The 12,640-nt window shown below is 42.3% G+C and overlaps 1 protein-coding gene across 1 annotated transcript in view; it reads right to left on the bottom strand.

Annotated features, from left to right (window-relative positions):
- The window catches only part of LOC105932727 (disintegrin and metalloproteinase domain-containing protein 11), a gene marked incomplete in the record, with an annotated part of 53,411 nt that extends 41,031 nt beyond the window's left edge, over positions 1–12,380 (bottom strand). The window contains 6 exon segments of the mRNA XM_036147810.1: positions 729–792; positions 901–983; positions 4,243–4,309; positions 4,593–4,669; positions 10,945–11,111; positions 11,703–12,380. Of these exon segments, the coding sequence (XP_036003703.1) occupies positions 729–792; positions 901–983; positions 4,243–4,309; positions 4,593–4,669; positions 10,945–11,111; positions 11,703–11,763 (519 nt within the window).
- Between the last annotated feature and the right edge of the window lie 260 nt (positions 12,381–12,640).

Raw genomic sequence — 12,640 nt, 5'->3', positions numbered from 1 at the left:
GTACACCCATTTAATTTCCACACAGCTAAACGTCCATTGTTATGTGGGTAAACATTTTGTAACCACTGTTCTATTATATGTAGATGTTTCCTTCAATAAACCCTTTTGAATTTCGTCTACTGCTCCTGTAAAGGGGACATATCATGCTTTTCAGTTCTTCTTTTTCACATAAAAGTCATTCGGTTGTGCTATATGAAGTGAAACTGCATTAATTTACCCCCATGTTTCCCCTTTTTACCCCTGTTCTTTTAAAGAGAGAGACCCCGGTCTCTTTAAATTTAACAGAGGCACTTCACACCCCGCCTCCCTCCGCATCGCAGCGGGTTCCACTCCATCCCTTTCGCCCATTTGTGCCACACGCTGGGGGACGGTGTAAATTAACAACCGATGACTTATCCACCTGTAGCTTCAGCGGCCTTCAGATTGGACCACCAAACCGCTCCGAGAAATAAAAGTGGCGGATTTGCAAGACTGATAAGTTGGAAGTCCTTGACCTCGTTTAGCAGTTCGGCAGCAAGTACTGTTACGCAACTGTTCAACAAACATAATAGAAAATAGAGAAAACTGGACGGCTTGAAACTATGACCCAAACTGAATATAAAGATATCTCTGCAACACACTGGTCAGGCTACATTCATGTCTTCTCCACTCCGACAGACTCCAAGTTAACAATAAAAGGCTAAAAAAAAAAAGGGGGAATTTTGCATGATATGTTCCCTCATGTTTACCTGATGGCTTGCATTGTGGACAGGCTCTATTCCATAAGAGTAGAAACCATCAGAGAACATGCCGCTGCAAAGCAACAGAGAGATAAATTAGCGGATGCAGGAAAGAAAAAGATAAAAAAAACAGAAGCGAAAAAAGCTAATTTGGAAGAATAAAAGAGTGGTCTGTGCTCACCACAGGCCGTGACAAGTGGAGACAGCTGCCCAGGACTCAGGTAAACCTCTTAGTCTTCCCTGGTAGTAGCAGTGCTCTCCTCCCTGTAAGGACAGCAGGGAAATGCTTCATAACAGACTTCTGCTGAAACACCCCAGGCCTTCCATAGCTGCTTTTATACCTCATCAGATGCCACCACTCTTCCCGTTCCCCCACCATTACTTGCGGCGCAGTTGGTGACCTACTTGAGCTTACTCCACTCTCCCGTGCTTCATTCACAATAAGGGCGGAGGTGGAGGTAAAGCACGCTCAAGGATCTCTTCAATAAATCAACACTCGTGTTTGCCGCCGCTGTTTTGATTTAAGAATGAAGTGTGGCTGAGATTCAACAACACCACCGTCTGCTCACGTCTTCGTGCAACGCCGCAACCACGGAGTCAAACCTCCAGGAAAAAGGAGAGGAACGCCGCTTCACCTGTATCAAACTGAGCTCAGCGGGCCGGGCCTCGGCCTCACAGCGGCGCGGACCCGAAATGACGGCAACACACACTGGCGTGCCCCGAAAGCACCGCGCCAGGCACGTCCAGCCGCATCGACGCGTGAGGCCTACATCCAGCTGAGCGACAATCTGCTCTGACTGCAGGTCTCCACTCCCAGCACTGCAAGCCTCTCTCTGACCCTCCCACCTCCCCGCCTGCCTGCCTGCCTGCAAACAAACAAACATGTAGAGGGCCGCCATGCCAAAGCGCATCACGCGTTTGTTTCAACTGGCATTTTACTCCTCGTTCCCCTCTCCTTCCTCCACATCCTCTCGCTGCTGCTCGACTCTCCCCTCCCTCCTGGTCGTCTTTCATTCTCTTGGCTGCCAAGAACTTAATGATGCTGCTGAGCTAACTGGTTGCTGTGGAAACAAGCCCGTGATTGGTCAGGAGGACTGAAGGAGAGTTTGGAGCGGCTGTGGGTGGGGACGTGCAGTGTTGGCTGGGTAGATAGGTGGGTGGGTGCTTGAGGTGCAGTAAGTGGTACATTTGTATAGAAAATAAATATAAAATGTGCACAACCCCCCCTGGTGAGCAGAACGCAGCCACGTTCCTTATGTTTGTCCCAATGCCAACACTACGGTAAAGTTTTGTTATCCGGTCACCCTGCTATCTTGGCGTGTCTCTGTGTAGGTGTGTGGCACTACTGTATTTTTTGTGTTGACCGTCTAAGAAAGACCTCGGCAGACCGCCAGCTAAGCTCCCATACGTGCAGACCAGTAGCTGTTATGATCAGCGTCTCAGTTGCATGGCAGCCTACTTTTAAAATAGAAAGCACATAATGCGCTTTCTATAAATAGACAAATCGCCGGTGTGAGATCAACAGCGAAAGCTGTGAGTCTATAAATATGCCAAAATCCAAACAAAAATTATCTCTGCTTCTAAATTTAGAATGATTACAGTAAGATACATGATTGTTTCCCTCAGCAACAAGCAATGAGAATGGAAAATTCAGCCTGGAAATGTTACAGTGCAAACAAATAATAGACAAAATAAATTGGAACAATTACGAAAAGCAGCTTTTAAAGATGTTTTAATTTTTCTTGGGGGGAAAAAAAACTATCCAACAAACCTGACTTAGTGTAAAAATGTGTCCCCCCATAAATCTGATAATTGGTTATGCCACCCTTGGTGGGCAAAGATTATCAGCAACTGTTCCTGAAGACGACTGGCAATACGTCTTTTACATCACTGTGGAGGAATTTTGGTCCCCTCTTCTTTGCAGAATTATTTAAATTCAACCACATTAGAGGATTTTCTAACATGGATAGCCTGCTTATGTTCATGCCGCCATATCTCAATGAGATGAAAGTCTGGATTTGACTAAGCCACTCCAAAACCTTGATATATGTTCTTTTAGCTATTCAAAGGCAGATTTGCTATTGTGCTCTTGGCAATTGTCCAGCTGCATAACAGAAGCACGCTTGAGCTTAAGGTAACAAACTGATTGCCAAACATTTTTGATGTTTCACAGCTTTGAAACTGCAACTTTTCAGACCTCCGGCAGTAACTTTCCCAGGGCGCTAGACCCGTCATGCAACTCACCAGCCATTAGATGTCATATAATGCTCATCAGAACCAGGGTAAGTAGGTAAGGTGTGTCTGGGACAAAATTTTTAATTTGGACAAAACAACTTAAATAATGTTTATTTGATTGTGCTTTTACTTAGAGGTGTTTAACTACTTGAGTGCTAAAAGGCCACCAAGCCTTGATGCTACAAGAAATTGTTTTGGTTTATGCTTGCAGTAAACTTTATTCCAATAAATAGTGTTTAAACATCGTTTAACCCATTTTGTCTTTGTTTTTTCCCTCTGTAGACCCACCTAATGCTAATGCCAAAGCTAAAAGCTCGGCTAAAGCTAATATCTTCTTTTTTAACTTGAGCCGCAAACCCGGGCGTCACATCATCACACCTGCTGCCGTGTCAGATGTCCGAAAGCCATGCAGGGGTGACAGCAAACATAAAATGTCCCTTCTTGCCAATGATATGTGTTTTGTAAGTATTTATTTCTGTACACTAGACATTGAAGCGAGGCACAGTTGGAACGTGAACAAATCGAGTCAAATACAGGACCTCAATGAAAGAAACCCTGTTGCAAAAGATTTGAAAGTGGAGAAGTTAATCTGGCAGGACAATAGCTCTAAACATCCAATCAGACCTACAATGGAATAGCTTAGATATTCTTGCATTAGAATGGCCTAGTCAAAGTACAGGCTAAAATCTACCTGATAATCTGCGGTAATTGTTGAAACTTGCTGTTTAGAGACACTTTAAATTAGCTGTTGTGCAAAAAAAAAAGAAGAAAGGGAACAGTTTCATTCTTTAAATGTGCAAAGCTCGTAGAGACGCATCGCTAAAATGCTTACATTTTTATTTCTAGAATAAGGCTTTTCTGCAAACTATTGGTTCCAGAGGGCTGAATCCCACTTTGTTTCATTTAAAAACACTTAAACCATGAAATGTTTTCTTCCTCTTTAAAAACCTTACTACTCCTTGTCTTGGTCTAAACCTTAATATGACGTTAAATGAAATGAATTAAAAGAATTTCCCAAAATGTGAAGCATCTGTGTGTTAATGATCTTGCCAGGGGGGACATGTTGGGGTTCTTCAAACTTTTTAGCAAATTTCCAGGAACAGGAAACCGTTTCTTTCAGCTGCCAAAGAACAGTCCGAAATGCTAAATTGCACCTCTTTATGTCGTTAAAACACTGAACTTTACAGCATGTGTCAGAAGACGAATCATTGACTCATTAACTCTGATGGCAGCACATACCAACCCCCCCCACCCGCCAGCGTATAAATGAAAAAAGAGAAACTTTTACCACAGACTGCAAGGGTTTGCCATTGTAGTTAAAGTGCCTCTCCACGTAATCTGAAGACAGCAGGTGACTGAAAGAAGAAGAGAAATAATCGTCAATAAATCTTCCACCAGAGGTTCCCCCCTCAGACAAATTACACACAGAACTACCTCCCTTGTTAGCATGTTTTTCTAGTCAAATGTGCGCGTGTTCCTGTGAGAGCACCACAGTGGTATTCCCCATCTCGTCGTGTAACATAATAGAGGCGCTAAGTGTGCACGAGCGCGGAAAAGGCTAATGAGAACAGCTGCGGCGGATCAGGAGCGCTCGCTGATACGAGCGAGGATGGGTAGAACAGATCTGGCGGTACTAACTGGTTCAGCTCCAGGTCCAGAGTGAAGGTGCGTCCGAAGGCTTCGACCTGAAAACAGCTCAGGGCCAGGTGGACGGGCTGGAGAGAGAAGGAAATAAATGTTACTCAGACAGACGACATTACGGGCTGCAGTGAAACCGTTGTGCTGAAGTGCGTCGCTTAGTTAAAGCCGCGCTGATTCTGTTAAACCCTCGTGAATAATTCAGCAGGCGCGATACACCATAAAAGGCATCTCAGCTGCCGATAGATTACGACGGCTGATAAAGGTGCTATCGATTGGCCGAGCTGTGCCTGTTCAAGATCTGCGGGAGCTTTGTGAGGGGAATGATGGAGGGGGGCTTGACAGAAGGGAAGTAGGTGGAGGAGGACAGAACTAGACGTTGATTGTCTATAATCAGTCACGCGGCGCCGATGTCCCCAGTGGACGGCTGCCAGCATCCTGGGGGTGAGGAGACAGTAGGGCCGGATGAGACGGAGAGAGATCTACTACAGACTAAGCGGCTCTGACTGTGCCAACCTGGCTTTGATTTCTGTCTAGAGGAACGGGGTCCCAGTGAATCATTGGGCTTTTGCAATAAAAATGCATCACTGTCCACAAATGATTCCCTCCAGTGAGCACAGACAGCATATTTCTCACCAATGTCTTGGAGAGGCTGAAAGCTTTACACACGCTCCGTTGTTGTTATAGTACAGTAATGCTGTTCCACTCCTTTAGGCTGCCCGGATCTCTGACAGCGCTGAAGCTGCCTGACAGGACAGCTCAATCCCCCTTGGGCCATATTTGGTAATCATCCCGGTGCTTTTCTTGGTAAAACGTCACCTTTACGAGTTGAGGTAGTCGTAGATGGTGCAAAGGCGTGTTTTCCTGCCTGAGCACCGCAAGGGCATCACTACATTCACTGTTTTAGAACTGATGAGTGATCCCTCACAAATAATTTCCGTCTTTCTTTCTGGTTTGCCAGCCCGTGTGAAAACGCTTAAACCACTGGCAACCTTCTCACCTACCGGGGCTCTTTAAGGTGTGCACATTACAGTTAAAATGCCAGCCTTTGTTTACGCAGAACGTGAGTTCATGACACACTTAAAATGTTTTCCACCTTTAATGGGATCCCCATCCTGCACAATTCAACTGAAAAACTAACATGTGTTAGGAGATAAATAAAATACATAAAAAACATCAATAACCTGTTTGCACAAGTGTGAACCTCCTTACAATAATACCACGTTTTTATTTCAGTTTCAGCATTTAGTCTCTTTTGCTTGTAGTCTTTGTGCATCTGACATCTTGACTTGGTATTTTTTTGTCAACTCTACCCCGCAGATATTCTCCAATCTATATTCCACATGTCTATTCAGGTGACACCACAGGTTTTCTGTCAGATTTAGTTCTGGACACTGGCTTGGCTGTTCCAGAACTTCACATTTCCTCTCATGAAGTTGAGCTCGTGTGGGAACGAACGTAGGCTAGGTGACACTTAGTGATGCTGAGAAATAAGTCGTCCCTTCATCTTTAGCTCTCTGTCAGACAACTGAGGGTTTTGGATCAATTTTAAAAACAAAAAACCACAAGTTACATCTGATGAAAGGTAAGCCCAGAGCATAACGCTGCCACCGCCATCATTCAGTGTGGCCATGGTGTCATTTTGGTGTCTGTTAGAAACCCCCTCAGACACGTGATTTGGAGTCAGATACTGGGATTGTTGCTCTTAATTTCAAGTTTAATTTAATCAGACAACTGCACAATGTCCCAAAGGCTTGGGTATTTTTATCCTGACCTGAATGATTTATTTGGATGAGAAAGCTTGTAAAGCAAACAAAACTCTACTACTTAGCTCAGCTGTGTGGAAATAAAATAATTGTGTTGTATTCAGAACCTAAAAAGTCCTCAAACTCCTTTATTGTTGCTGCTAAGCCTCCTACAAACCTCCCAAGTTGTCTTTACAATAACTAGGGAGAGAACATCTAGGTCTTTTAAGGTCCCACATGTTCTCCAGATATTGATGATTTCTTAAGAGGTTCTAAACCCCCTTTAACGAAGCTGAACTCAAGAATAATGAATGCTGAAAATGAAATACAAATACGTTGGCAATCTTTTAGTTCAACTCATGGAACAAAATCACCAGTTCCACTAGTTGTTGGTGTCCATGAGAATTCCTCTAAAGCAAGTTTTTAAGATAGCATTTTCATTATATTTCCTACTTTTCTGAAGATGATCAGAGTATCTAGGGAACTTTAATCAACAGAGCATAAATATGATGTAAAGCAGATTCATTTGTGCTACCCTTCCCCCCTTCAAAACTGGAAAGACAAGAGAACATCCCATTCAGGTAAGGCAACCGTGTGCTTTTCTTCACAAGCCAGAAACCCGTAACAAGGAAATATCCACTCGATGGCAATAAGCATAGAGGGTGCCGTCTGAAGGATTAAAACAATGAGTTCTAACTTTCTAATGGGATTGTATAAAGACTCAAAACTCAAGGATGTCAGAAAGATAACAGTGAATTTGTTTGTCTGCCTTTCCTTTCTCTTCACCTTTCTCTTCAGGATCTAATCAGTCTGTATGTGATTAGATTCAAACTGGACATTTCATTTTTTTGTTTTTAAGAGAACCCTGACCTCATGTTTTTGCAGACAGGTATTATTTAAGTGAATTAAATGGAAGTAAAACCTAAATTACCAATACAAGGGACATAAAGATAGGTTTGCAAAAATACTTTTAGTAAACACAATATATTTTTTTTGTCTTATACTGGTGCATCTCGATCAAGCAGAATATCAATAATTCAGAAATTCTAATGCAAAAGTCAAACCCATGCAAACTTGTTACACACGTTTATTTTTGTTGATTTTGATGACTTTGATGATTGCAATTAAGATTTTCAGACATTCAGACTATTAGAAAATACCGTTCAGTATGTGTGCTCAGTTAGGGCTGGGCAATATATTGAGATTTCAAAAATATTGAGATTTTTTTTAAACAGAGATATAAGATGAGACTATACTATTTATATCAAGATGGTCTATGTTGTATTATAATTATAATTACAATTTTATGTATGCCAGTAGGCTATTTTTACGCTGTTTCTCATATTTATCTGCAGCTGTTTGTAAACAAAAAAAATGTGCCTGTGAGACTTTTGGGATAAAACTTTGATTCTGAAATGCCTTTTTAGAATTACTTTATGAAAAGAAAAACATATTGAGCTTAATATCGTGTACCAGCATTCATCCTAACAATTCCTGAATATTATCTTTGGTCCATACTGGCCTGCACTATACTCAGTATTGTTCAGATTTCTTTTGCATGAATTACGGCGGTGCAGAAAGGCATGCAGGAGATCAGCCTGTAACCTCTTTCACAAAAATACTTCCGCCATAAACCTGCAGAGACGCGCTGGCTCTGAGCTTCCTCTGGGAGACTCCTCATAAATCTCAAGTGGAGACACTGATATCCCACACAGCTGTGAGTTTACAAAGCTAATATATCCTGTAGTGTGGGACGGCTGGAGGTTGCATGTGGCATCGACAGCAGCGTTACACATAAAATCTTTGTCTGAAGTTTCCCTATATAAACAATACTAGCGGAAGAGCTCAGTAGAGCAATCCTGTGGTTGGCCAATGAAATGCTTTACATTTAAATGATAAGTCTCATCTTCTTACTCTTTGGATTGGAAATTATTTCTGAGTCCTGTTTATACTTGTAAACCCTGCTACTGGAGGCTTGTACAAACCATACATGAGCATTACATCACTCCAGCTTGCCCTTTCACATTTCACCAAATTGGGGCCTGGGACTACCTCACTGGACGACTCAGGGACATGACAGAGGGTAGATGACTCCAACCCCCCTCGCCCCGTCAGGTATTTCAAGAAAAACATGGAGGCACTTTTATCCCAAAGTCTTTTTTGCTGGTTCTGGGGTCTACCATCTTCTTTTTCAGAATCAGAATCAGAATATATTATTTGTCACAGTGTATTACCGCTGGGAAATTTCTGTTTTGGCTGCTCCAGTTCACATTACAGTTCACATTACACATAATGAAGGCGAAAATAACACACAAAAAATCTGACTTCTTTGGACTCGTTCTGCACAAACTGAGTCTAGATCCTGCAGACGGCATCCCACAATCCCCTGCGCTGTTCTCACCACCCGTGCTGGGTCTTTTCTGTCCTGGACTGTGCATCTCCCATGCCATACAGTTATGCTGAGGCATAAGATGTTCTCTTTGGTACATTGACAACACTCCACAGATTGTCAATGTAGTTCAGAGCAGTGTCCATGGCCATTAAACCAGGTATCGGTACCTTTGCCAGGGACTAATTATGCTGGAAATTAAATCAGGATTTCCATCATGCTTGTCAGCATGAAGTGCTTCCTTTATTAAAATCTTTTTTTTTTTTTTAACTGCTCTAATGCAATGATAAAGTCTGATCTTCATAGACACAAAATGTGTTTTGTTTTTTTATCTGTAAGCCATAATCATCAATTATCATATAAACATATTTTCCTCTTTAAAATTATTTATTTTGAGGAAAGGGGTAAAATTATATGAAATGTTCTTCTTTTTACCCCTTTTCATTCATTCGTTTTGTTTTTATAACATCAAATGTTATTTCATGCTGTGAATGGAATACATTAACTTTTGAATGATATTCTAACTTACTGAAATGCACCTGCAGAAACAGTATTGTGCAGAGAAACTGGACGAGACAGACATGAATATCTTGAAAATGTTTAACTCTTTCGAGCTTACGAACAAAACCTGCATGGCTAAGGTGGTGGTTCACCCACGCCATCAAAACCACTTAGTAAATCCTAGCACTTAATTTCTATGTCACTAAATTGTTGTTTTGTCCTGTAATGGAATCCCTGATTTAACTTTCTTGACTTAATTAAACCTTCCTGGAAACTCAGCTTGCAGAGCAGAAACTTAGGTGAATGGAATAACCAATTAATCGATTCTGAGCACAAGTTGATGTTGCAGAAAGAGAAATGAGTTCAGACCACTTTGAAATCTCCAAAAACAAAAGACAACAAGTCCTGGAAACTTAAGAACCTGACTTTCTGAACCTGGCCTCTCTCTTGTGTACTACGTGTTCTCAATTATATATCAGTGTTGTCGTGTGACTGTGACATTCCTTGTGGTTCTTTCTATGTCAGCTAGAGATACTCAGAGAGATGACTCAAAAAAAAAAAAAATGGGGAATGTATGAATAATTCTTGCCCCGTGTAGCACTCACATTTAATAGGAAGATACTTGGAAACATCACTGAATAATAAAAAAGTCCAGGAGGGGCTCAGTATGGTAACGAACATGACGTCTGAATACCTGATGAAGGGTCATGCAGAAATGCATACCAATGCTGACATACCTCTTGGTTTGAATTTATACATATACATACATATATACATACATACATACATACATACATACATACATATATATATATATACACATATATACACACACATATATATATATATACATATATATATATATATATATATATATATATATATATATATATATATATATATATATATATATATATATATATATATATATATATATATATATACACATATATACATATAGATAGATAGATAGATAGATAGATAGATAGATAGATAGATAGATAGATAGATAGATAGATAGATAGATAGATAGATAGATAGATAGATAGATAGATAGATAGATAGATAAGAGCTGAGGACATCACCCTTAGCTGTCAATCCTGAGACTCAGGCATACAGCTTCCACTAAACAATGTTCTAGAAGAAAAGGGAGACTGCACTGCAGGTTCCTTGAACAGATGCAGTACTATGAAATTAACAAATTACAAGATTGTGGCAAGTTATGCATCAAAACACAATTTATGTACTTTAAAGTACATGTAGTTGGTTGATAGGGTTATAATTTAAATATAGTGGGAGTTATCGGTTTTAGTGCATTCAATAATTAGGAAAAAAGGGTTGCTTTTTCAGTACTTGACCTGCTGATTGTCAATTAATGGAAATAAGATGATCTGATTCTGATCTCTGGTGAGTTGTTGGCTGCACCTCTATAGTCCCTACAAACATTGGTCTGTCTTTATCCTGGCCAACAGAGTTTCTGCATTACATGGCAGGTAGTAACAGGGTTAGAAGGAGGGAAGAAAAATAAAATCCAGTACATCCAGTCCATCTGGGATGTTTTTCTTTTTAATGAGATCTAGTTCTACTAAGTCTTCTTACTAGTCTTTTTACTAGTTTTAGTAAGAAGACTCCTTGTCAGGGATACTTGGGCATCCCTGGTTGCCGAACTAACCCTGCAGGGCAGTGAGCAGAAGTGTGGATCTGAGAGGTGACTTACCGAGCTGTCTACAGTACTGTTCTTCACCCGGGTATCCAAGTAGCCATGAGCCATTTCCTCCTCTGACTTGATCTGCTGCACCAGTCGTTTTGGATAGGTGATCTCAGTTTCCCCGTTATCCAGCTGGCCGGAGGGGGCAAACCAGTCCCACAATCCTCCATCTGCACCTGGACAGGAACATCCGTTTCCAAAAGCCCGTGCAGATAGTTCGATAAGCATATAGAAGAAAGAAAAAATAATGAAGGTATGTGTGAGCGTGAGTGGTGACCTAATTTAGCACACTGTGTACTTAACAGTGTTTGATCAGCTGCTATTTTAAGACATTTATTGGATATAAAAAAAAGTGTGTTATGAGGGAAATTGAATAATCCAGCTTTGACATAGTTTACAGAGTCTTGGTCTCATAAAAGATATTTATAGGGCCTGTTTGAATTTAAATGTTGGTAAGCACTAAGTTTGCAGATAAATAGCTAAACGTCTTGGTTTTAGGTGTTAAGTGTCTTGAACATCTTAAGGAGACGTTTATTATTATAGGAGGAAAGTCCTGCGTTGGAAACATGTTTATGCAGCAAGTCTGCAGGTTGGTCAGGGTGAGCTATTTTGGCACCGGGATCCTGCAACAATAAAATCCCGGGCTTGAAAAGTGTTGCTCAAGGGTAAAAAAACTGTGGGTGCAGAGGAACCGAAAAGGGTGCTCCCGCTCTCGATCTGACCCCCCCTCCTCCCCTCTCTCTCTCTTTCGCCTCCCCCTCGCTTACCTGACACCGCAAGCCTCTCGCCCACTGCAGCAAAGACCATGAAACACCACACCGCCAGCATGATCTTCACATATTCCCTCTGATTACCGCATGGAGAACCCCGCCAAATTTCAAGGACCCCGGCAGGTGGAGAGGAGGAAAAAGATCGAAAAACGCACAGCAGAGACGATGGCGAGGATCCAAAGTTAATCTGCTAAACATCTGATGATGCGCGTCCTCTCATCTCTCCCCCCTCTCTACCTCTCAGCTCCGGCCAGCACCGCCACGGAGAATCTGGATCTGCATGTCAGAAAGAGGAAAAAGGAATCGATCCGGGCCTACAGACTCGTCGGCGGTGGGATCGGCGAGGAACGAGAGAGGGCGCATCGCGGACGCATCGCTCCGCAGGGCTGCGCGGATGCGTAGTAGGCTCGGGGTGTGTGGCTGTGGAGTTGTGTGAGTGAGTGAGTGTGTGTGTGTGCCGTATGCGGAAACGGAGGGATGGGAGAGCGAGCAGAGCTGCGAAGGGTCTGCGGCGAGGGGGACACGTGGGGCCGCGGTACCCTCCCTTATCCCGCGCAGCCTCCTCCTCCCGTTGCCATGCAGCGCTGCGCAGGGAGAGGATGCGGCAGTCCGACGGCTGGAGCGCACGGCTGAGGAATAAAAAAGGAGACCAGCGAATGACAACTTCATTCATTTTGTTAGCGCGAGGGTATGCACGGGGGGGGGGGGGCGTATTTCAGACCGCACCCTCGACAAGGTTGCAGGTCTGCAGAGGACTCAGGTGTGTCCCCGACTCATCGCTGTCTTTATGCTCCAAGCTCAGACGATTGATATTCGTGATTTTGTTTCAAATAAAAAACTCGAGTCGAAAATCCATTACTGTTTGATTTCATTCTCCACAATATGAAAGGAGTGTTAAAAGTTCAAAATGTGTTGCGTTACTTGTGGCCGCCAGG

This window comes from Fundulus heteroclitus, chromosome 16, assembly GCF_011125445.2.
Source record: "Fundulus heteroclitus isolate FHET01 chromosome 16, MU-UCD_Fhet_4.1, whole genome shotgun sequence".
NCBI lineage: Eukaryota > Metazoa > Chordata > Actinopteri > Cyprinodontiformes > Fundulidae > Fundulus > Fundulus heteroclitus.
This window is presented reverse-complemented; position numbering and strand designations above follow the sequence as displayed.